The sequence below is a fragment of the Coregonus clupeaformis genome, unplaced genomic scaffold (genome assembly GCF_020615455.1).
Source record: "Coregonus clupeaformis isolate EN_2021a unplaced genomic scaffold, ASM2061545v1 scaf0335, whole genome shotgun sequence".
NCBI classification, from domain to species: domain Eukaryota; kingdom Metazoa; phylum Chordata; class Actinopteri; order Salmoniformes; family Salmonidae; genus Coregonus; species Coregonus clupeaformis.
Window position 1 is genome coordinate 134,185 of NW_025533790.1, and position 26,737 is coordinate 160,921.

At 41.3% G+C, this 26,737-nt stretch overlaps 1 protein-coding gene across 1 annotated transcript in view; it reads left to right on the top strand.

The window, feature by feature from the left end:
• The window catches only part of LOC121544263 (endoribonuclease Dicer), a 53,342-nt gene that overhangs the window by 19,819 nt on the left and 6,786 nt on the right, over positions 1-26,737 (top strand). Inside the window, exons 17-34 of the mRNA XM_045214911.1 lie at positions 1,303-1,378; positions 1,636-1,775; positions 1,928-2,107; positions 2,340-2,553; positions 3,307-3,460; positions 3,794-3,976; positions 4,250-4,355; positions 4,564-4,739; positions 13,754-14,885; positions 15,235-15,387; positions 15,846-15,998; positions 17,228-17,377; positions 17,883-18,154; positions 18,423-18,678; positions 22,569-22,821; positions 23,029-23,297; positions 24,799-24,961; positions 25,166-25,241. Of these exons, the coding sequence (XP_045070846.1) occupies positions 1,303-1,378; positions 1,636-1,775; positions 1,928-2,107; positions 2,340-2,553; positions 3,307-3,460; positions 3,794-3,976; positions 4,250-4,355; positions 4,564-4,739; positions 13,754-14,885; positions 15,235-15,387; positions 15,846-15,998; positions 17,228-17,377; positions 17,883-18,154; positions 18,423-18,678; positions 22,569-22,821; positions 23,029-23,297; positions 24,799-24,961; positions 25,166-25,241 (4,106 nt within the window). The remainder of the gene's footprint in view (positions 1-1,302; positions 1,379-1,635; positions 1,776-1,927; positions 2,108-2,339; positions 2,554-3,306; positions 3,461-3,793; positions 3,977-4,249; positions 4,356-4,563; positions 4,740-13,753; positions 14,886-15,234; positions 15,388-15,845; positions 15,999-17,227; positions 17,378-17,882; positions 18,155-18,422; positions 18,679-22,568; positions 22,822-23,028; positions 23,298-24,798; positions 24,962-25,165; positions 25,242-26,737) is intronic.

A 26,737-nucleotide genomic window follows, 5' to 3' on the forward strand; every position in this document is an offset into this window, starting at 1 on the left:
TAGGAGGAACCCAGGGCCAACCACATCTCATCTCGGTACCTAATGGCAGTCAGGCTACCTCTGGCGAGCACATGGAGGGCTGTGCGGCCCCCCAAAGAAATGCCACCCCCCACCATGACTGACCCACCGCCAAACCGGTCATGCTGGAGGATGTTGCAGGCAGCAGAACGTTCTCCACGGCGTCTCCAGACTCTGTCACGTCTGTCACATGTGCTCAGTGTGAACCTGCTTTCATCTGTGAAGAGCACAGGGCGCCAGTGGCGAATTTGCCAATCTTGGTGTTCTCTGGCAAATGCCAAACGTCCTGCACGGTGTTGGGCTGTAAGCACAACCCCCACCTGTGGACGTCGGGCCCTCATACCACCCTCATGGAGTCTGTTTCTGACCGTTTGAGCAGACACATGCACATTTGTGGCCTGCTGGAAGTCATTTTGCAGGGCTCTGGCAGTGCTCCTCCTGCTCCTCCTTGCACAAAGGCGGAGGTAGCAGTCTTGCTGCTGGGTTGTTGCCCTCCTACGGCCTCCTCCACGTCTCCTGATTTACTGGCCTGTCTCCTGGTAGCGCCTCCATGCTCTGGACACTACGCTTACAGACACAGCAAACCTTCTTGCCACAGCTCGCATTGATGTGCCATCCTGGATGAGCTGCACTACCTTGTGTGGGTTGTAGACTCCGTCTCATGCTACCACTAGAGTGAAAGCACCGCCAGCATTCAAAAGTGACCAAAACATCAGCCAGGAAGCATAGGAACTGAGAAGTGGTCTGTGGTCACCACCTGCAAAACCAGTCCTTTATTGGGGGGTGTCTTACTAATTGCCTATAATTTCCACCTGTTGTCTATTCCATTTGCACAACAGCATGTGAAATGTATTGTCAATCAGTGTTGCTTCCTAAGTGGACAGTTTGATTTCACAGAAGTGTGATTGACTTGGAGTTACATTGTGTTGTTTAAGTGTTCCCTTTATTTTTTTGAGCAGTGTAATTTAATCCATTTTAGAATAAGGTTGTAACGTAACAAAATGTGGAAAAGGGAAGGGTCTGAATACTTTCCGAATGCACTGTATATTCCAGCTCTGGTCAAAAGTAGTGCACTATATAGGGAAAAGGGTGCCTTTTGGGACACAATTATACAGTGCTTCCAGGTGCACAAAGAGCTGTTGTAGGCTACATAGGGGGGAAACTCACCTCATCCACCACCAATGTATAGCATCCACTTCTTCCATTTGAGACGTCAAGATTCACCTAACCATGTGTTTCATGGATGTCTTTGAGACCAATGTACACTTTGTTTTGTCATTGAAGGGGCCAATAATGAACTGTGCACGACTGGCAGAGAAGGCAGTGGCACTACTTTGTTGTGAAAATCTTCACAAAAAAGGTAAATAAAATTCAGCTATGCAGCGCTCTCTGCAGCTAGTCCCTGATTGTATCTCTCCCTCCCCATTTCTCTTTCTGTCCCTCAAATCTCCCTCCCTCTCGCTCTCTTCAAGCTTGTGGGAATGTAACTGAATTTGCTGGGGTGTGAGAAGGGGTTCAGTGTGTGGTGGGAGAGGAGGGGGACCTGGTAATAACTGCTGTGCAGTGACCATATGTTTGTACAGTAGTTAAATGGTGCCAATAAATGTATTTTTACAGGTGAGTTGGATGACCACTTGATGCCTGTGGGGAAAGAGACAGTGAAGTATGAGGAGGAACTGGATCTCCATGACGAGGAGGAGACCAGTGTTCCAGGCAGACCAGGATCCACCAAGAGAAGGCAGTGCTACCCTAAAGCTGTGAGTAGTCACCACACTAGATGCATCCCAAATGGCACCCTATTACTTATATACAATAGTGCACTACTTTTGACCGGTGCCGTATGGGCCATCAGCTCTGACTGTTCCTTCTGGAGCATATAACAGCTAGATGATCTCTCTCTCCTTTCCAGATACCAGAGTGTCTTCGGGACAGTTACCCTGTACCGGAGCGGTCTTACTACCTGTATGTGATCGGCATGGTCCTCACCACCCCTCTGCCTGATGAGCTCAACTTCCGGCGCAGGAAGCTCTACCCTCCAGAGGACACTACCAGGTGCTTTGGCATCCTGACCGCCAAACCTATACCTCGGGTAAGGAACACACCTATCAGTTTCTCATTGATTTGTTTCCTGACAGGTCCTCAAAGTAATATTTATGGATGCAAACAAGCATTTCTGTTTCTATTGAAACGGATAGAGAACTTATTTATTCTAGGAGGCAACAGCTAGACAGCAGGGCCCACCTTGCTTTTCCACAGTTAGTATGCACTTTTATTAAGGGTACAGTGAGACTTACCTAACCCCATCCTCCCCCTCTCCCCAGATCCCCCACTTTCCTGTGTACACGCGGTCTGGCGAGGTGACCATCTCGATGGAGCTCCAGAAGGCTGGGTTCACTCTAAGTGCTGTCCAACTGGACCTGATCACCAGACTACACCAGTACATATTCTCTCACATCCTCCGCCTGGAGAAACCTGCTCTGGAGTTCAATCCCACGCAGGCCGACTCGGCCTACTGCGTTCTACCTCTCAATGTTGGTGAGTTACTTAGTTAGCCTACTGCGTTCTACCTCTCAATGTTGGTGAGTTACTTAGTTAGCCTACTGCGTTCTACCTCTCAATGTTGGTGAGTTACTTAGTTAATCTACTGCGTTCTACCTCTCAATGTTGGTGAGTTAGTTAGTCTACTGCATTCTACCTCTCAATGTTGGTGAGTTACTTAGTTAATCTACTGCGTTCTACCTCTCAATGTTGGTGAGGTAGTCTACTGTGTTCTACCTCTCAATGTTGGTGAGTTAAATAGCCTACTGTGTTCTACCTCTCAATGTTGGTGAGTTAAATAGCCTACTGCGTTCTACCTCTCAATGTTGGTGAGGTAGTCTACTGCATTTTACCTCTCAATGTTGGTGAGTTAGTTAGCCTACTGCGTTCTATCTCTCAATGTTGGTGAGTTAGTTAGCCTACTGCGCTCTACCTCTGGGTTGGTGAGTTAGTTAGCCAACTGCATTCTACCTGTCAATGTTGGTGAGTGACAGCCCAACATTACACATAAAACTATAGGCCCTGTTTTTTAAGGACCAAACACACTGCAACGATAGTGATTCAACATGTAGAATTGTTGGGAAATTAACAAAAGATGTTGGCCGATGTTGTTGTCAAAGTCGATAGGACTGCTACCCGCTGCTCTTAACTTTTAGTCGGCCCGGTGTGTTTTGTCCTTTTAGTTCTTCATGCCATAACTAATGATTCCCTCGCCATGTAAGCTCACTAACACACTGTCTCTTCTTTCAGTTGAGGATTCCAACACTCTAGATTTGGACTTTAAATTCATGGAGGACATAGAGAAGTCAGAGGCTCGTATTGGCATTCCTACCACCCAGTACACCAAGCAGAACCCCTTCACCTTCAAACTGGAAGACTACCAGGACGCTGTCATCATTCCACGGTACGCTGCTCACTTCACTACATACCCCTCACTGACAGAGGAGCCAATAGAGTTTTAGGTTAAGTTCAAAATAACACCCTATTCCCTATATAGTGCACTTCTTTTGACCAGTGTCCATAGGGAATAGGCTGCCATTTGGGACACATCTTTAGTTTAAGCAACATCCAATAGATTTAATATGATCCATATGATAATAAGATTATTTTAAAAACTGAAGATATCATGGTGCATATTTGGATGTAACCACCTCACAATTTTTGAGCAAAGAATTGAAAGTATATCTTCACTGTTCCATTTATGTCAAACCTTGACCCCTGTCTCTCTCTCTCTCAGGTATCGTAACTTTGACCAGCCTCACCGCTTCTACGTGGCTGACGTTTACACAGACCTCACACCTCTCAGCAGGTTTCCATCGCCGGAGTACCAGACGTTTGCTGAGTACTACAAAACCAAGTACAACCTGGACCTGTCCAACGTAAACCAGCCACTACTAGACGTAGACCATACCTCGTCACGGTGAGAGAGAGAGGGCGAGGGAGGGAAATGGAGAGCGAGGGAGATGGAGGGAGAGAGAAAGAGAGGAAAATGTATCTTAATCAACTCTATCATCATAAGGATGATCTAGGTCTCTCGAACCTCCATGGGTGGTGGGGGGAGCATGACTGCCATCAAAATGAATAAAGATATGGGATGAACCCTTTGTCTGTACCTTGACACCCATACAGGTTACTGTATCTGAGAGCTACTGTTTAACTCATCCAGTGTTTGACCTCTGACCTCTCCCTGTAGCCTGAACCTGTTAACCCCTCGCCACCTGAACCAGAAGGGGAAAGCCCTGCCCCTCAGCAGTGCAGAGAAGAGGAAGGCCAAGTGGGAGAGTCTACAGAACAAACAGGTAATCTAGTGTACACACAGAGCCATGGATCTATACCGGTTTATGGCTGAAAATGAACTAGATTAGAATATGTTGGAGGACAGCTGTACTCATAGGGCCCTGGTCAAAAGTAGTGCACTGTATAGGGAACAGAGTGTCATTTGGGACTCAACCAATGCCTCATTTTTGTATTTCTCTTTTCTTTCCTCCCTCCTCTCCTCTCCTCCAGATCCTGGTCCCAGAGCTGTGTGCCATCCACCCCATCCCAGCCTCTCTGTGGAGGAAGGCTGTGTGTCTCCCCAGCATTCTGTATCGCCTTCACTGCCTGCTCACAGCCGAGGAGCTGCGGGCCCAGACGGCCAGCGACGCTGGAGTAGGAGCTCAGACCCTGCCCTCTGACTTCAGGTAATGATGTAAAGTGTGTGGCGGCCCCCCCCATGTGAAATGCACTTTAAATAAACCTGACTGGACTTGGATTAACTATCAAGGGGTGACCCCATTTAGTCGACTGGTTGGTTGTTTGGTCGATAGGCTGTTGGTCGACCGAGATTTCTTTTGTCGATCAGTCACCCCAAATTCTTTGGGACCATGGTGTACAAGACACCTGTCTGATTCGTGCCTGTCTCAGTGGACTAATCCATTGTGGCACAGTCCATCACTCTTAAGATGTGATACTGAAATTGTATATGGTTATATTATGTAAAAAATAATGGTGCAACACCAATAAATCTAATATTTTATAACAAATGCGCTTTCGCCCGCGTTGGATATGGTCACTGTCTGCCGTTCTGAAACATAATCTTCAGTGCGCCGTAGAATTGGCACCTTTCCCTATGTTGCTATGTGCATAATAGCTAAATGAACCAGTATATTGGGATTGAGAACAATGTGGCGGAGGCAGCAGCAGCAGAGACGAGGAAACATCCCTTGCCTTAAACCCTATTCGGATGTGATTTGTTTTACTGGGAGAGTCGGGTAATGTAATTATGTGCACGAACACAAAACAACACTTCTGTCATTTTAGTCCGGTCCGAATCTGCCATGTCAGTAATTTATACATGACAGGAGAGTAACAATTCCAGCCAGAGTAACTTACTGTTTTTTGGTGAGCTCCAAGGTCCTCTGATAATACTAGTACTGTGCAACTCAACATCCCTGTGTTTTGAGAGAAATGTCTGAGTTTGACCGGTGTTGCTCACAGTTTGAGCAAGAAAACAATAACTGATTCGATAAATTGAATGAAGTGCTGCGCATAGCCATATATATATATATATATATATATATATATATATATATATATATATATATATATATATATATATATACACACACACACACAGTGGGGAGAACAAGTATTTGATACACTGCCGATTTTGCAGGTTTTCCTACTTACAAAGCATGTAGAGGTCTGTAATTTTTATCATAGGTACACTTCAACTGTGAGAGACGGAATCTAAAACAAAAATCCAGAAAATCACATTGTATGATTTTTAAGTAATTAATTTGCATTTTATTGCATGACATAAGTATTTGATCACCTACCAACCAGTAAGAATTCCGGCTCTCACAGACCTGTTAGTTTTTCTTTAAGAAGCCCTCCTGTTCTCCATTCATTACCTGTATTAACTGCACCTGTTTGAACAAGTTACCTGTATAAAAGACACCTGTCCACACACTCAATCAAACAAACTCCAACCTCTCCACAATGGCCAAGACCAGAGAGCTGTGTAAGGACATCAGGGATAAAATTGTAGACCTGCACAAGGCTGGGATGGGCTACAGGACAATAGGCTAGCAGCTTGGTGAGAAGGCAACAACTGTTGGCGCAATTATTAGAAAATGGAAGAAGTTCAAGATGACGGTCAATCACCCTCGGTCTGGGGCTCCATGCAAGATCTCACCTCGTGGGGCATCAATGATCATGAGAAAGGTGAGGGATCAGCCCAGAACTACACGGCAGGACCTGGTCAATGACCTGAAGAGAGCTGGGACCACAGTCTCAAAGAAAACCATTAGTAACACACTACGCCGTCATGGATTAAAATCCTGCAGCGCGCGCAAGGTCCCCCTGCTCAAGCCAGAGCATATCCAGGCCCGTCTGAAGTTTGCCAATGACCATCTGGATGATCCAGAGGAGGAATGGGAGAAGGTCATGTGGTCTGATGAGACAAAAATAGAGCTTTTTGGTCTAAACTCCACTCGCCATGTTTGGAGGAAGAAGAAGGATGTGTACAACCCCAAGAACACCATCCCAACCGTGAAGCATGGAGGTGGAAACATCATTCTTTGGGGATGCTTTTCTGCAAAGGGGACAGGACGACTGCACCATATTGAGGGGAGGATGGATGGGGCCATGTATCGCGAGATCTTGGCCAACAACCTCCTTCCCTCAGTAAGAGCATTGAAGATGGGTCGTGGCTGGGTCTTCCAGCATGACAACGACCCGAAACACACAGCCAGGGCAACTAAGGAGTGGCTCCGTAAGAAGCATCTCAAGGTCCTGGAGTGGCCTAGCCAGTCTCCAGACCTGAACCCGATAGAAAATCTTTGGAGGGAGCTGAAAGTCCGTATTACCCAGCGACAGCCCCGAAACCTGAAGGATCTGGAGAAGGTCTGTATGGAGGAGTGGGCCAAATCCCTGCTGCAGTGTGTGCAAACCTGGTCAAGACCTACAGGAAACGTATGATCTCTGTAATTGCAAACAAAGGTTTCTGTACCAAATATTAAGTTCTGTTTTTCTGATGTATCAAATACTTATGTTATGCAATAAAATGCAAATGAATTACTTAAAAATCATACAATGTGATTTTCTGGATTTTTGTTTTAGATTCCGTCTCTCACAGTTGAAGTGTACATATGATAAAAATTACCGACCTCTACATGCTTTGTAAGTAATAAAACCTGCAAAATCGGCAGTGTATCAAATACTTGTTCTCCCCACTGTATGTGTGTGTGTGTGTGTGTGTATATATATATATATATATATATATATATACACACACACACACACACACAGTTGAAGTCAGAAGTTTACATACACTTAGGTTGGAGTCATTAAAACTAATTTTTCAACCACTCCACAAATGTCTTGTTAACAAACGATAGTTTTTTGGAAGTCGGTTAGGACATACTTTGTTCATGACACAAGTAATTTTTCCAACAATTGTTTACAAACAGATAATTTCACTTATAATTCACTGTATCACAATTCCAGTGGGTCAGAAGTTTACATACACTAAGTTGACTGTGCCTTTAAACAGCTTAGAAAATTCAAGAAAATGATGTCATGGCTTTAGAAGCTTCTGATAGGCTAATTGTGCCCCCCGAGTGGCGCAGCGGTCTAAGACACTGCATCTCAGTGCTAGAGGTGTCACTACAGACCCTGGTTCAATTCCAGGCTGTATCACAATCCGGCCGTGATTGGGAGTCCCATAGAGCGGCGCACAATTGGCCCAGCGTCGTCCAGGTTTGGACGGGGTAGGCCGTCATTGTAAATAAGAATTTGTTCTTAACTGACTTGCCTAGTTAAATAAAAAATTATTGACATCATTTGAGTCAATTGGAGGTGTACCTGTGGATGTATTTCAAGGCCTACTTTCAAACTTAGTGCCTCTTTGCTTGACGTCATGGGAAAATCAAAAGAAATCAGCCAAGACCTCAGAAAAGAAATTGTAGACATCCACAGGTCTGGTTCATCCTTGGGAGCAATTTCCAAACGCCTGAAGGTTCCACATTCATTGTACAAACAATAGTACGCAAGTATAAACACCACGGGACCACGCAGCCGTCATACCGCTCAGGAAGGAGACGCGTTCTGTCTCCTAGAGATGAACGTACTTTGGTGCGAAAAGTGCAAATCAATCCCAGAACAACAGCCAAGGACCTTGTGAAGATGCTGGAGGAAACAGGTACAAAAGTATCTATCCACAGTAAAACGAGTCCTATATCGACCTTAACCTGAAAGGAAGAAGCCACTGCTCCAAAACCGCCATAAAAAAGCCAGACTACGGTTTGCAACTGCACATGGGGACAAATATCGTACTTTTTGGAGAAATGTCCTCTGGTCTGATGAAACAAAAATATAACTGTTTGGCCTTAATGACCATCGTTATGTTTGGAGGAAAAAGGGGTTCTTGCAAGCCGAAGAACACCATCCCAACTGTGAAGCACAGAGGTGGCAGCATCATGCTGTGGGGGTGCTTTGCTGCAGGAGGGACTGGTGCACTTCACAAAATAGATGGCATCATGAGGAAGGAAAATGATGTGGATATATTGAAGCAACATATCAAGACAGTCGAGGTATACCAAACCTTTTTTGATATACTAAGAGGACCGTTATTAGCATGTTTTAACCACTCCTATGTAAATGGTAGATTATCTGACACTCAAGAAGGTCTGATCTCATTATTACTGAAACAGGATACAAGTGGAAAATATAAAGATCCAGTCCATTTATAAAATTGGAGGCCCCTTACACTTCAGTGTTGTGATGCAAAATGTATAGCGCATAGAATTAAAAAGGTATTGTCGGATATTATTCATTCTAATCAGACAGGTTTTTTACATGGAAGATACATTGGAGATAATATAAGGCAAGTGTTGGAAACAATAGAACACTATGGAAAATCTGGGAAACCAGGTCTGCTATTCATAGCAGACTTCGAAAAGGCATTTGATAAAGTTCGACTGGGGTTTATATATAAATGCCTGGAGCATTTCAATTTTGGAGAATCTCTTATAAAATGGGTCAAAATCATGTATAGTAACCCTAGGTGTAAAATAGTAAATAATGGCTATTTCTCAGAAAGTTTTAAACTGTCAAGAGGAGTGAAACAAGGTTGTCCACTATCGGCATATCTATTTATTGTGGCCATCGAGATGTTAGCTATTAAAATCAGATCCAACAATAATATCAGGGGATTATAAATCCAGGGCTTAAAAACAAAGGTGTCATTGTACGCTGATGATTCATGTTTTCTTTTAAATCCACAGCTAGAATCCCTACACAGCCTCATAGAGGATCTAGATAAATTTTCTAACCTCTCTGGATTACAACCAAATTATGACAAATGTACTATATTACGTATTGGATCACTAAGAAATACAATTTTTACATTACCATGTAGTTTACCAATAAAATGGTCTGATGGTTATGTGGATATACTCGGAATACATATCCCAAAGGAAATAAATGAACTCACTTCAATAAATTTTAATAGAAAGTTAGCAAAAATAGATAAGATCTTGCTACCATGGAAAGGTAAATACCTGTCAATTTGTGGAAAAATCACCCTGATTAACTCTTTAGTATTATCCCAGTTTACCTATTTGCTTATGGTCTTGCCTACACCTAGCGAACAGTTTTTTTAAATTATATGAGAAAAAAATATTCAATTTTATTTGGAACGGCAAGCCAGACAAAATTAAACGGGCCTATTTATATAATGAATATGAATTCGGAGGACAGAAATTATTAAATGTTAAAGCATTAGACCTATCACTAAAAGCTTCAGTCATACAAAAGTTATACTTAAATCCGAACTGGTTCTCTAGCAAATTAGTAAGATTGTCTCACCCAATGTTCAAGAATGGCATTTTCCCTTTATTCAGATTACAACCGCTCACTTTCAGTTATTTGAAAAGGAAATAATCTCCCAAATATCACTATTTCTAAAACAAGCCATAGAAAGTTGGTTGCAATTTCAATTTAATCCTCCAGAAACGACAGAACAAATAATGCAACAAATATTGTGGTTAAACTCAAATGACAAAATGTTTAAAAAAGGTATAATCTTCGTAAATGATATCATCGGTAGGACTGGTGGAGTTATGTCGCACATGCAGCTAACAAAAACATATGGAAATGTCTGCTCTACCCAAAATTACAACCAAATAATTGCAGCCTTACCGCAAAAATTGAAGAGGAAAGTGGAAGGAGGAGAAAGTAAGGAACTTGTCTGTCGGCCTTGCATTAAAGAACATAATTGGTTAAGGAAAACTGTGATAAATAAAAAAGATATCAGTTTCATTTAAGGACCAAAGGATTGACAGCCCTCCCATATAGATTGCAAAATAGTTGAAGAGATTTTTGACGTACCGATCCCATGGCATAAGTGTTTATGAACTGATACGCAAAACGACACTGGATTCAAAACTTATAATCTTTCAATTTAAATTATTATATACAATTCTTGCTACCAATAGAATGTTATTTATATGGGGGATACAATCTTCCCAGCTCTGCAGATTTTGCTGCGAAGAGACAGAATCATTAGATCATTTGTTTTGGTACTGTCCATTTGTAGCTTGTTTTTGGACACAGGTCCAGGAATGGATAAATGATTGCAATATTTACCTGGAGCTAACCTTGCAGATAGCATTACTGGGTGATCTGAAAAGTCATAGTCAATCAATCAATAATATTATAATACTTTTAGCAAATTTTTTTATTTTCAATTCACAATCTGTAGAAACAATGAGAATAGAAAGGTTCAGAACTTTTGTAAGATATCACAGTACAGTTGAAATATATATGGCAAATAGAAATCCTATATGGATGGTGTTAAAAGATAGATGGGAGGGGTTGAATGGAATTGAAGGATGGGACTAATAACAACTAACAACAAATAATAACAAGATAACTAATAATGTAAGCATACTGTGTCCATAATAAGTATATAGGTTGTAGGTAGGGAGCTTTTGTGAAAGAGCACAGTTAGAAAGATATGGCAGATAGAAGCAAACCGGATGGAAATCATGAAAATGATCGGAGAGGTTGAGAGTAGAGGAAGTTCAGGAGAAAAAACAAACAAAATATAGATATTGTAAAATTGACTGTGTCCATAAAATGTAGATAGTAGGTATAAGCTGGAAGTAGAGGCCTAAGCCTCTAGTTTACTCCAAGTAGGGAAAGGGTGGTGGGGTTGGAAAGTAATAAAGGGGAATATATATATATATATATATATATATATATATATATATATATATATATATATATATATATATATATATATATATATATTTTTTTTTTTTTTTAAAGGATGTGTATGTATGTACAGTGGGGAGAACAAGTATTTGATACACTGCCGATTTTGCAGGTTTTCCTACTTACAAAGCATGTAGAGGTCTGTAATTTTTATCATAGGTACACCTCAACTGTGAGACACGGAATCTAAAACAAAAATCCAGAAAATCACATTGTATGATTTTTAAGTAATGAATTTGCATTTTATTTCATGACATAAGTATTTGATCACCTACCAACCAGTAAGAATTCCGGCTCTCACAGCTCACATCTGAAGGCCGGGGGATATTTAGGACGTCTACTGGGGATCGCTAAAATATCCTAATGATTATGATCACACTTCCTCAATTCAAATATTATGGTGACACTTTACCAAAGATGGTTTAGAAACTCAGGAACCAAGCTCGAGTTATCAGTGTAGCCATGTTATCACCTGGACTTGTTGAAATATCTTCACGCCTAGAAAAAAATATCCAGGCTTCCGTCATAACTGTCAATTTATTGGAAAAAAAAGAAAATTACGGGGCAGTTTGAAAAAAAAAAACTACTCCTGTTTGAATCGTCCGCTGAAATAAGACATTCTGAGGTAATAATTACATAACCAATGTTCTCTAGTAATACTAGTCCCGTGGGAATAGGGCTTAGCCTAATTGTCTAAGAAAATTGAGGAGAGAGCAAACCCCAACTTAATTAGTTCTATAATCAATAGCCTAACTGTTAAATGTGCCTGGCTTTATAAATCATCCATATATATCAACATAAATAAGACAGGTCTTGCTTCTGTTGCCTGTTCGAGTGTTTGTTTAATAGCCTACTGATTCAGTGACCATGAAGCCTCATGCAACAGCAATGTCGGATAAAGCAATTTCACAGATTCTGCTGTTTTTAATCTTTTCTATGCTGTAATAAAGGTTTTACAATTTGTTTTCGTTAGAACAGACTGGTATTACTTATTAATGTATTTAGTGTTGTTTACACTGTTCCAAACAGGCAGAAAAACGATATTGTAATCTAACAGCACCTGTTTGTCACACATAGTATGCACACAGCTCTCGCTCCTATACCCTCTTTTTTCTAGATCTCCTTCTTATTGTTCTTATTAGTTATTATTATGATCATAATTATAATAATAAGTAATGTCGTTATCATTAGTAGACTTTGTAGAGTAGTCTTGTATAACCACCATCGAGCTGTAGGCCTAAGAGCACATCCTGTTTAGTCTTAATACCGTAACTTACTTAGGCCTATAATTCAATATATAGGCTACTGTATCAATCAATCAATCAATCAATCATTCATTCATGCCCTCACACAGCATACGAAACATTAATGCTTTGGAATGCAATCAAGCATTTTAGTTTTGATATTATATAACAAAGGGAGCTTTGAATAATTAGCCTAAACAATAAATAAACCGCAATTCAGGACTGCGTGCAACTATTTTTAGTCTGCTGTAATAAAGGCTTTATATATTATTATTATTTTCGTTAGAACAGACTCCCTGGTACACTTATTTATTTAGTGTTGTTTACACTATTCCAAATGGTCAGAAAAAAATATAATATTGTAATCTAACAGCAACTGTTTGGCACACACTACTCACGCAGTGCTTGCTCCTATACCCTCCTTTTTCTTGATCTCAAGTAGTTTCCACAACTAAGTCAAATGTCTTCCACACATTTGACTTCCCCTTTCCCTCCTGAGCAACCAGTAAACATTCGCCCGTTTCTAGTTTATTTTTCACGTCCTCCGCATCCATTTTGCTGTCGTCATTACTGTGTTCGGAGTTTGTTATAACCAATTTATTGATGTGATTATGATAGGCTATAGGTCCTCTTGGTCGCATGCGATGCTTACATGTTTCACGTAAAGAGAGTAAGGGTTGAGGGAATAGGGAATGTTTTTCCTAAACAAATTAGGGATTTTCAATCAGAAACAAGTAAACGAAATAGCTGAAATGATGTTGCAGCTTCAGCACGGACAACGCAATAAACACTTCCTGTGCTGTGGTGCCTTTTCGCTGCAGTAGGGAGGAGAGCGAGACAACGTGCGCCAGTCACACAGGCACTCGCTGTAATTATAATTTTTTAAACAGTGTGACCATCGGGCACTTTCTTGAGTCATTTGTGTTTCTTATTGATTTAATCAAACAGTATGCTTAAAGCATCAGACAAGCTCAGTCCATATGTAGTTGGTTTTTATTCAAACACATAGGGTGCGTCTGATTTTATAATTGATTGGTCGAAAGAACAGGACAATTCAATTTTATTTTAGACGGGGACAGCCCTAGAACTATCCCTTTAAATCTAATTGCTACTTGATGTTTGGATGTTGGATAATAACACTCCAACATTACACACTGCCCCTAAATCTTACACGGTATTGGTCTTTATAGATATCCAAACCTGGACTTTGGATGGAAGAAGTCCATCGACAGTAAGTCATTCATCTGTCTGCGTGATGAGGAAGAGGAGGAGGGGGAAGAGGACAGCGGTGACGATAACTGTAAACAACAGGGCCAGACTGTAGCCACTGACCCTGGCCTTGCTGCTGCTGTTTCCCAGCAACCCTGTAGTGACTGTCATGTCTCCTCGCGGCCTGAGGGGGACGACGTCGGCCAACACCCCGAAGATGACAGACCAGAGGAGGAGCAGCCAGACTCCGCCTCCTGCACCAGCATCCTCACTAACGGCACTGCCCCATTTGCCAATGACAACAGTGACCACGCACACCTTCACAACGGACGTGACAACTGCCAATGCCTCCCGGCTGGTTCTGGCTTGCCACTGGAGACTGAAAAAGAAGTGTCAACAACAACACAAACCACTACCTCAGTTGTTCCTGTTCAGCCCTCTCTTAGCATCAAGAACCAGAATCTAACCCCAACACCACCCCGGACCCAGTCTCAGCCCCAGCCACGGACCCAGCCCCGGACCCAGCCTCAGCCCCAGCCACGGACCCAGCCCCGGACCCAGCCTCAACCCCCTCAGCCCCGGACTCAGCCTCAACCTCCTCAGCCCCAGTCCCCTCAGCCCCAGCCTCAACCCCCTCAGCCCCAGCCACAGGCCCAGCCTCAGCCCCCTCAGCCCCCGCCTAAACCCCCTCAGCCCCAGCCAGGGACCCAGCCTCAACCCCCTCAGCTCCAGCCAGGGACCCAGCCTCAACCCTCTCAGCCCCCGCTTCAACCCCCTCAGACCCAGCCAGGGACCCAGCCTCAACCCCCTCAGACCCAACCAGGGACCCAGCTTCAACCCCCTCAGCTCCAGCCTAGCGATGAATGTAGACCAGGGAGGACCTCAGAGCTCCGTGAGGGCGACGGACACCACGTGAATCAAGCTACCTCAGACTGCTGCAGCCCAGCAACAGTGACGGTGCCCGCCGGCACCACTCCCATCACCACAGCACCTTTACCTGACCCCTCAGAGGCCCTAGAGACCCAGGAGATCACCACCAGTAGCTCTGTCGGGGGTGATACCATTGGCCCCTGCCCCAAGACCCTGGGGCCCAACCCTGGTCTCATCCTTCAGGTAGGGATGGGTTCAATAAGTTTTTCAGAGTTGGGTCGATTTAATTGAACTAATAAATATCAGATTTCCTATCAAAATATACTTAGATGTGCACATGGATGCTGCATACTAGACATATGCTTACATGTCTGTTGTGGGGGAGAAAAGCCACATATTTAGAATCAACACAGAATCATGTTTATTTAAACTTAAATCTCTGTCCAGCAATTCAAAATATCCCTTACATGTGTTTTCAATGTTTGATTCCTACCTTCAAGCCCTCAACAAAAAATAGATTAAGTCAAACATGAAAAAAAGAGCAGCACTCACCTTAAGTTTTAATTGAATCTTTCTTTTAATTGTTCTGCAGGCCCTGACCCTGTCCAACGCCAGTGACGGCTTCAACCTGGAGCGTCTGGAGATGCTGGGAGACTCGTTTCTGAAGCACGCCATCACCACCTACCTGTTCTGTACCTACCCCGACGCACATGAGGGACGACTCTCCTACATGAGGAGCAAGAAGGTGAGCCTAAGGAAGGGGTGAGGGGGACGACTGAGTCTTCGCTTACGTCCCAAACGGCACCCTGTTTACATTTGAGTCATTTAGCAGATGCTCTTATCCAGAGCGGCTTAGTTAGTGAGTGCATACATTTTTCATAATGGCCCCCCCCCCGTGGGAAACGAACCCACAACCCTGGCGTTGCAAGCGCCATGCTCTACCAACTGAGCTACAGGAGGGCCAATTCCCTTTATAGTGCACTACTTTTGATCAGGGCCTACATAGGGTTTGGCTTGAATGTTTGTCAATGGAATGCGTTGTGTTTGCCTATTTTTTTGTATGAGCGTTTGTTTGTTATTCTTTGTTTTACTGTACGTTTTGTCACAAAGGCCTACATGTTTCACCTAATGTATTCTTAGAAAGTATACAGATGATGTATGTGAGGAATGGTGTGAATTTAATAGTTAATTTGTGTTTAACAGGTGAGCAACTGTAACCTGTATCGTCTGGGGAAGAAGAAAGGTCTTCCTAGCAGGATGGTGGTGTCCATCTTTGACCCGCCGGTCAACTGGCTGCCTCCTGGCTACGTGGTAAACCAGGACAAGAGCAGCGAAGACAAATGGGACGAGGATGAGGTATGTGATGCTGTGTGTGTGTTTGTGGGCGTGCGCGTTTGTGTGTGTGTGTGTGTGTGTTCATTTGCCTTGTGAAGTTTGTCTTGCATGAGCCTTCCTACCCCATTCATCACTCACTGGTCTTCTCCTGACTTGGCCACTAGAGGGCAGGCCTATACCTTACTGGTATACATCAACTGGTAGGCTTTCAACTTACTGGTATGCATCAACTGGTAGGCAGCATTTCCTCCATATGATACTGAAGGAGATTGTCAATAAATGGTATGTGGGTATGCTAGATAAACAGTACATGAATTACTATTTAATCTCTTGTTGTTGCAGCTTGCACATTCTTATACATTCTCCACATGACAGCTAAAGATGACTGTAGCTAAAGATGACTGTAGCTAAAGATGACTGTAGCTAAAGATGATTGTTTTCATGAATCAAATACCTCAAATGCAGCATGGGTTAGGCTAAGTATGACAACAACAACAGGGTAGGAAACGGTTCAGGGTGATGTGGGTTGTTGTGGGTATAGTTGGAGACTGGCCAGTTAGCCAGAGACTAGAGTCAGGGAGGTGTGTGTCTGAGGAAACTGAGGTCAACCGTTGTTGTGTTTTCAAGTCTACATTTGCTGTGTGTGTGTGGTGTGTAACAGAGAGTGAGTGGTGTGTAACAGAGAGTGAGTGGTGTGTAACAGAGAGTGAGTGGTGTGTAACAGAGAGTGAATGGTGTGTAACAGAGAGTGAGTGGTGTGTAACAGAGAGTGAGTGGTGTGTAACAGAGAGTGAGTGGTGTGTAACAGAGAGTGAGTGGTGTGTAACAGAGAGTGAGTGGTGTGTAACAGAGAGTGAGTGGTGTGTAACAGAGAGTGAGTGGTGTGTAACAGAGAGTGAGTGGTGTGTGCAGCTTCAGGGTCTGACTATTATTACAATGTTACATGTCAGATCCATTAGCATTTAATGAATATGCATCAGAGAACTTCCCACACGGTCAACTTTATGGGTTATTAATTATTATAAATGTACCATTCAGGACGAAGCTTGTCAGATATTGAATTACATTAGGTCTATGAGTCATTGAGTTGGAAAGGGCTGCCTCCCATCTCACATCCAAAGATCTAATGCTGCGGTGCGTTTAAAGATGGTGGATAATAAGACATTAACACAGTTCACATAGTAACCCATCCATTTTATCTTCTCTCTCTCTTTCTCTTGTCATCCTCTCGCTCTGTCGCTCTCTCTCAGGCCAAACAGGACCTCTTGGCCAACGGTAGTGCTGGAGAGGAGTTGTTTGTGGAGGAGCTAGGGGAGGAGGTTCTGGAGGAGGATGAAGATCTGATGTGGAAGGAGCCTAAAGACGAGGTCAACGTGGAGGACGACCTGGAGTACTACCATGTAGGGAGGAGTTCAAGACAATCACAAATGGCACCCTATTCCCTATATAGTGCACTACTTTTGTCCCGGGCGCATAGAGCTCTGGTCAAAAGTAGTGCACTACATAGGGAATAGGGTGCCATTTGGGATTGGTTGATGGTGATTAATTGAAGTTGACTCTTGTATTGTTAATGTTGATATTGATTGATGTTCTGCATTGAGGGAGCTAGCACATAAGCATTTGGCTGCACCTTTTTATACCTGCTGTAAACTATATGTGACTAAATAAGAATTGTTTTGAGTTAGTTTTTTAAAACAAATACTATATATAGTAAGAGGTATGAATGCCTGCATACCAGACACATTACTTATTTATTGCATGGAGAAAAGCTGTATCAAAAGACAATGTAGTTTATTTAAACTAATTTGTATTTTCAGCTATGGAAAATGTCATTTAAATGTGTTATTTTCTAATCGATGAAGATGTCCTCGATCGACTAATTGATTAACTCATTCCTACTACCAGGAGCACATCAAGTTCATCGACAACATGCTCATTGGCTCCGGTGCCTTTGGCAAGAAGATTTCCCTTGGTACCTTCCCTCCTGCCCCTGCCCCCGCCCCCGCCGCCCCCGCCACCCCTGGCCGAAGCCCCAGCCCCTCTGCCCGCTCCTCCTCCCCTGCAGCTGAGCCCAGCTACGGGGAGTGGAAACCCCCCAAGAAACCTGTCCCGGTCCCCACCCCCCACTACCCCTCAGAGCCTAGCGGTGGTGGCTCAGCAGATGAGTTTGACTACAGGTGAGTTGCCCCCAATCCCATGTAAAGTCGTACCTGAGCACCTAGGGGGAAAAGCGCTATATTAATACAATCGATGATGTTTATTTGAACATCTTGGTACATATGCAGAATAATACATAAAATGCGATGTCTTGCAATATATAACACACAGGTAAAAATATATATTGTACCTAAATTTATGGACAGTGCATTAATGACTTGTACACAACCGATTGGCATACCACTTAATCAATAAGTAGACATGTCAAATGATTGTGAATGATTTCAGCTCGTGGGACGCCATGTGTTACCTGGACCCTAGTAAGGCGGGGGAGGAAGATGATTTCGTGGTGGGTTTCTGGAACCCGTTGGAGGAGAACTGCGGGGCGGAGCTGGGGAAACAGTCCATCTCCTATGACCTGCACACGGAGCAGTGCATCGCTGACAAGAGCATCGCTGACTGTGTGGAGGCCTTGCTGGGCTGCTATCTCACCAGCTGTGGGGAGAGGGCTGCTCAGATGTTCCTCTGCTCACTGGGACTCAAGGTATGGCCTCAGATACACCACATCTCTCTATCGTCTACCTCTGCTGTTACTGTTGTGTTAATGTAGACTGATCTATTAAACTAACTCTACTGTTGTGTTAATGTAGACTGATCTATTAAACTAACTCTACTGTTGTGTTAATGTAGACTGATCTATTAAACTAACTCTACTGTTGTGTTAATGTAGACTGATCTATTAAACTAACTCTACTGTTGTGTTAATGTAGACTCTAATCTATTAAACTAACTCTGCTGTTGTGTTAATGTAGACTGATCTTTAAAACTAACTCTACTGTTGTGTTAATGTAGACTGATCTATTAAACTAACTCTACTGTTGTGTTAATGTAGACTCTAATCTATTAAACTAACTCTACTGTTGTGTTAATGTAGACTCTAATCTATTAAACTAACTCTACTGTTGTGTTAATGTAGACGGATCTATTAAACTAACTCTACTGTTGTGTTAATGTAGACTGATCTATTAAACTAACTCTACTGTTGTGTTAATGTAGACTGATCTATTAAACTAACTCTACTGTTGTGTTAATGTAGACTGATCTATTAAACTAACTCTACTGTTGTGTTAATGTAGACTGATCTATTAAACTAACTCTACTGTTGTGTTAATGTAGACTGATCTATTAAACTAACTCTACTGTTGTGTTAATGTAGACTGATCTATTAAACTAACTCGGCTGTTGTGTTAATGTAGACTGATCTATTAAACTAACTCTACTGTTGTGTTAATGTAGACTGATCTATTAAACTAACTCTACTGTTGTGTTAATGTAGACTGATCTATTAAACTAACTCTACTGTTGTGTTAATGTAGACTCTAATCTATTAAACTAACTCTACTGTTGTGTTAATGTAGACTCTAATCTATTAAACTAACTCTACTGTTGTGTTAATGTAGACTCTAATCTATTAAACTAACTCTACTGTTGTGTTAGTGTAGACTCTAATCTATTAAACTAACTCTACTGTTGTGTTAATGTAGACTCTAATCTATTAAACTAACTCTACTGTTGTGTTAATGTAGACTCTAATCTATTAAACTAACTCTACTGTTGTGTTAATGTAGACTCTAATCTATTAAACTAACTCTGCTGTTGTGTTAATGTAGACTGATCTTTAAAACTAACTCTGCTGTTGTGTTAATGTAGACTCTAATCTATTAAACTAACTCTACTGTTGTGTTAATGTAGACTCTAATCTATTAAACTAACTCTACTGTTGTGTTAATGTAGACTGATCTATTAAACTAACTCTACTGTTGTGTTAATGTAGACTCTAATCTATTAAACTAACTCTACTGTTGTGTTAATGTAGACTCTAATCTATTAAACTAACTCTACTGTTGTGTTAATGTAGACGGATCTATTAAACTAACTCTACTGTTGTGTTAATGTAGACTGATCTATTAAACTAACTCTACTGTTGTGTTAATGTAGACTGATCTATTAAACTAACTCTACTGTTGTGTTAATGTAGACTGATCTATTAAACTAACTCTACTGTTGTGTTAATGTAGACTGATCTATTAAACTAACTCTACTGTTGTGTTAATGTAGACTGATCTATTAAACTAACGCTGCTGTTGTGTTAATGTAGACTGATCTATTAAACTAACTCTACTGTTGTGTTAATGTAGACTGATCTATTAAACTAACTCTACTGTTGTGTTAATGTAGACTGATCTATTAAACTAACTCTACTGTTGTGTTAATGTAGACTCTAATCTATTAAACTAACTCTACTGTTGTGTTAATGTAGACTCTAATCTATTAAACTAACTCTACTGTTGTGTTAATGTAGACTCTAATCTATTAAACTAACTCTACTGTTGTGTTAATGTAGACTCTAATCTATTAAACTAACTCTACTGTTGTGTTAATGTAGACTGATCTATTAAACTAACTCTACTGTTGTGTTAATGTAGACTCTAATGTATTAAACTAACTCTACTGTTGTGTTAATGTAGACTCTAATCTATTAAACTAACTCTACTGTTGTGTTAATGTAGACTCTAATCTATTAAACTAACTCTACTGTTGTGTTAATGTAGACTCTAATCTATTAAACTAACTCTACTGTTGTGTTAATGTAGACTCTAATCTATTAAACTAACTCTGCTGTTGTGTTAATGTAGACTGATCTATTAAACTAACTCTACTGTTGTGTTAATGTAGACTCTAATCTATTAAACTAACTCTACTGTTGTGTTAATGTAGACTCTAATCTATTAAACTAACTCTACTGTTGTGTTAATGTAGACTGATCTATTAAACTAACTCTACTGTTGTGTTAATGTAGACTCTCATCTATTAAACTAACTTTGCTGTTTTGTTAATGTAGACTGATCTATTAAACTAACTCTACTGTTGTGTTAATGTAGACTCTAATCTATTAAACTAACTCTGCTGTTGTGTTAATGTAGACTGATCTATTAAACTAACTCTACTGTTGTGTTAATGTAGACTGATCTATTAAACTAACTCTACTGTTGTGTTAATGTAGACTCTAATCTATTAAACTAACTCTACTGTTGTGTTAATGTAGACTCTAATCTAATAAACTAACTCTGCTGTTGTGTTAATGTAGACTCTAATCTATTAAACTAACTCTACTGTTGTGTTAATGTAGACTCTAATCTATAACACTAACCCTGCTGTTGTGTTAATGTAGACTCTAATCTATTAAACTAACTCTGCTGTTGTGTTAATGTAGACTGATCTATTAAACTAACTCTACTGTTGTGTTAATGTAGACTCTAATCTATTAAACTAACTCTACTGTTGTGTTAATGTAGACTGATCTATTAAACTAACTCTACTTTTGTGTTAATGTAGACTCTAATCTATTAAACTAACTCTTGTTGTGTTAATGTAGACTCTAATCTATTAAACTAACTCTATTGTTGTGTTAATGTAGACTCTAATCTATTAAACTAACTCTACTGTTGTGTTAATGTAGACTGATCTATTAAACTAACTCTACTGTTGTGTTAATGTAGACTCTGATCTATTAAACTAACTCTACTGTTGTGTTAATGTAGGCTGATCTATTAAACTAACTCTACTGTTGTGTTAATGTAGACTCTAATCTATTAAACTAACTCTACTGTTGTGTTAATGTAGACTGGTCTATTAAACTAACTCTACTGTTGTGTTAATGTAGACTGATCTATTAAACTAACTCTACTTTTGTGTTAATGTAGACTCTAATCTATTAAACTAACTCTTGTTGTGTTAATGTAGACTCTAATCTATTAAACTAACTCTATTGTTGTGTTAATGTAGACTCTAATCTATTAAACTAACTCTACTGTTGTGTTAATGTAGACTGATCTATTAAACTAACTCTACTGTTGTGTTAATGTAGACTCTGATCTATTAAACTAACTCTACTGTTGTGTTAATGTAGGCTGATCTATTAAACTAACTCTACTGTTGTGTTAATGTAGACTCTAATCTATTAAACTAACTCTACTGTTGTGTTAATGTAGACTGGTCTATTAAACTAACTCTACTGTTGTGTTAATGTAGACTCTAATCTAATAAACTAACTCTACTGTTGTGTTAATGTAGACTGATCTATTAAACTAACTCTACTGTTGTGTTAATGTAGACTGATCTATTCAACTAACTCTACTGTTGTGTTAATGTAGACTCTAATCTATTAAACTAACTCTGCTTTTGTGTTAATGTAGACTCTAATCTATTAGACTAGTCATAATGTTCCTCAAGGTGATTGATGCCTGTGATACTGTTTTGACTGGTCATGTTGTGTGTCATCACGCTGATGATGATTATTAGCAGACGCTTTTATCCAAAGCAACTATGTGACCTATGAAGCATAACTAAGTAATACAATCTACCATGAAACAGGTGTTACCGGTGGAGAGGAGGAGGCTGAAGGAGAAGGGCGGGGTCACAGAGGTCGCCAACCTTGACCTCCAGTATGGCTGGCTGAAGATCCCACCCCGCTGTATCTTCGACCACCCGGACGCCGAGCGCACCCTCAACCACCTCATCTCCGGCTTTGAGAACTTTGAGAGGAAGATCTGCTACACCTTCCAGAACAAGGCCTACCTGCTGCAGGCCTTCACTCACGCCTCCTACCATTACAACACCATTACAGGTAAGCATGAGTTTCCTACGGAATCTAATTCAAAATAGATTCATCCTAATGAAGGAACACATAAGATTGCATTGTTTCTAAAAACTGAGTAAAAACTTGATTCCAGCCTCTAATATAATTTTGTTACATTGTAAAATGATTGACACTTCCTCTCCCTCATACTTCCTCTCCATCCCCCCTCCCTCCCTCATTTTCTCTCTTTCCCAGATTGTTACCAGAGACTTGAGTTTCTTGGCGATGCAATTTTAGACTACCTCATAACGAAGCACCTTTATGAAGACCCGCGCCAACACTCTCCCGGCGTGCTCACAGACCTGCGCTCGGCGTTGGTCAACAACACCATCTTCGCCTCCCTGGCCGTCCAGTACGACTTCCACAAGTACTTCAAGGCTGTGTCGCCCGAGCTGTTTCACGTCATCGACGACTTTGTGCAATTCCAGCTGGAGAAGAACGAGATGCAAGGCATGGACTCTGAGGTGGGTTTAGGGTTAGGTGGTCCCATCCCCGGGATTGTGAAGTTTGATTGCATCTCAAATGGCTCCCTGTAGAAGGTGCACTATATAAGGAACAGGGTGCCATTTGGGACGCATCCTTGGTGAAGAAGTGTGTTTGTTGTAGTAGTGTATTTACTGGTGCTTTATGGATGTGGAACAAAAGTTACGTGTGTTTTCGGGTGTTTGTTTGTCGTAGTGGGTGTACATCTGTTGTACTTCTCTTGTTCTGCTGTTCCCAATTTTCCCAGCATACCCCAGTGTATATGTCCACCAAGAAATCTTTGCAGAGACATAATGATAGCTTTTGGCCTTGTTGATAATTACTAACATTTTAAATATGTTTTGTGGGACATAATCATGTTTTTTCTGCCCTTAACAAAAAAGTCCCAAAACACAGGCTGTCAGTTCATATGAATCTGTTTTAGATTTAGATTTGTGAGTTTTCAGTATAAAAAAGAAAGAAAAGAAAGACAGTTGGATTTAAAAAAAGAATGAAATGCCTATCTTGGCAGTGAATCAGATCTCGTTTGAGCAGAGCTGGTTTTATGCCCAAGGGACAACTTTGGATACAGTAAAGAGGAAATATTTCCCTTAATAGCACAACTGGACGGCGGGGTCTCTGGGTCTCCAGAGTGTGTGAGGGTACAGCTGACTTTGTATTTGGTATTAAACTTAATACAGTAATAACTTTAATCAAAAATGTGATTTTCCTGTGTTTTATATACATTTCCACACAGAGTTTGGAGTAATACTGTGAAATGGAAAATTATGATAATGCCCTTTTAGTGTAAGAGCTGTTTGAAAATACCATCTGAAATTTCAGCCTGTTTTGGTGAGATGGAGTTTTGGTCTGCCTGGTGACATCAGGTGGTAAATTAGTTAATAGACCAATAAGAAAGACTTCCAAACCTCTCTGCCAACAACAGCTAATTTTCAGTTTCCCACTTTACTCAGACCACTCCCAGACAGCCCTAGCAAAATTATTTCTTGAGAAATTGCTCTTCGCTAAGAAGCTAAGTTTTGAAGTTTTAAAACAATCACAGTAAGGTACTTCATTGTTACCCTGAAATGATTTAATATTGAGGTAAAAACTGTTTCATTGGAGCTTTTTAATACAGTTTAATACTTGTATTACTTGAATTCAACACTTGTCTTGAGCTATTAAAGCTTGCAGACTAAATGTGTACGGTAATATGTCGATGTAGGACTATACAGAAAATGAGGAGTGTAATGGATATTTCTTTCCTCAGATATTCACTTTCCAAAGGAAAATGCTAAATTCACTCTAAAGCTAACATTTACTTTTTTCTTAGCACATTTGTTAGTAGATTTGAATATCATATCAAATGGGTGACAATGTTCAGTCCGAGTTATTAGAAAGCTGCCATACTAGAGCAAAACATTAAATCCACTCGAGATAACATTTTCCCCCACCTTAACAACATATTTTTTTGCGTCATCTGTTATTCCCCCTTTCTTTCAGCTGCGGCGCTCAGAGGAAGACGAGGCGAAAGAGGAGGACATTGAGGTCCCCAAGGCAATGGGAGACATATTTGAGTCACTAGCCGGAGCAATTTACATGGATAGCAGGATGTCACTGGAGACAGTGTGGCAAGTGTATTATCCAATGATGAGGCCACTTATAGGTAAGAGGAGAGAAACGGAGAGAAACTTCTCCCACGTTTTAATTTCCTATTTTCTGATTGTTTGGCAGTTCATGCAGGAGGCTTTTAGTTCGAATGATTTACTAAATATTAATGTTCTCATATTTGTCTCTCCCAGTGATGCATCATATTGAGGAGTTAAAAAGATGAGGGTTTGTGTTATAACGTTTTTATTTTCCCTCGCAGAGAAATTCTCAGCTAATGTCCCTCGCTCTCCAGTGCGGGAGCTGTTGGAGATGGAGCCTGAGACAGCCAAATTCAGGTAGGAAGATTTCTGTGTGTGTGTATACAGTGCATTCGGAATTCAGACCCCTTAACTTTGTCCACATTTTGTTACGTTACAGCCTTATTCTAAAATTGATTAAATTGTTTATTTTCCTCATCAATCTACACACAATACCCCATAATGACAATGCAAAAACAGGTTTTAGAATTTTTTGTACATTTATCATAAAACAAACAACCTGATATCACATTTACATGAGTATTCAGACCCTTTACTCAGTACTTTGTTGAAGCACCTTTGGCAGAGAATACAGCCTTGAGTCTTCTTGGGTGTGACGCTACAAGCTTGGCACACCTGTATTTGGGGAGTTTCTCTGCAGATCCTCTCAAGCTCTGTCAGGTTGGATGGGGAGCGTCACAGCTATTTTCAGGTCTCTCCAGAGATGTTCGATCTGGTTCAAGTCCGGGTTCTGGCTGGGCCACTCAAGGACATTCAGAGACTTATCCTGAAGCGACTCCTGCGTTGTCTTGGCAATGTGCTTAGGGTTGTTGTCCTGTTGGAACGTGAACCTTCGCCCCAGTCTGAGGTCCTGAGCGCTCTAGAGCAGGTTTTCATCAAGGATCTCTCTGTACATTGCTCCGTTCATCTTTCCCTCGATCCTGACTAGTCTCCCAGTCCCTACCACTGAAAAACATCCCCACAGCATGATGCTGCCACCACCATACTTCACCGTAGGGATGGTGCCAGGTTTCTTCCAGACGTGACGCTTGGCATTCAGGCCAAAGAGTTCAATCTTGATTTAATCAGACCAGAGAATCTTGTTTCTCATGGTCTGAGAGTCTTTTAGGTGCCTTTTGGCAAACTCCAAGCGGGCTGTCATGTGCCTTTTACTGAGGAGTGGCTTCCATCTGGCCACTCTACCATAAATGTCTGATTTGGTGGAGTGCTGCATCTCCACAGAGGAACTTTGGAGCTCTGTCAGAGTGACCATCGGGTTCTTGGTCACCTCCCTGACGAAGGCCCTTCTCCCCTGATTTCTCAGTTTGGCCGGGCGGTCAGCTCTAGGAAAAGTCTTGGTTGTTCCAAACTTCTTCCATTTAAGAATGATGGAGGCCACTGTGTTCTTGGGGACCTTAAATGCTGCCGAAATGTTTTGGTACCCTTCCCCAGATATGTGACTCGACACAATCCTGTCTCGGAGCTCTACGTACAATTCCTTTGACCTCATGGCTTGCTTTTCGCTCTGACATGCACTGTAAACTGTGGAACCTTATATAGACAGGTGTGTGCCTTTCCAAATCATGTCCAATCAATTGAATTTACCACAGGTGGACTCCAATCAAGTTGTAGAAACATCTGAAGGATGATCAATGGAAACAGGATGCACCTGAGCTCAATTTCGAGTCTCATAGCAAAGGGTCTGAATACTTATGTAAATAAGGTATTTCTGTTTTTTTATTTGCAAAAATGTCAAACAAAACTATTTTCACTTTGTCATTATGGGGTATATTGTTTAGATTGATGAGAAACAA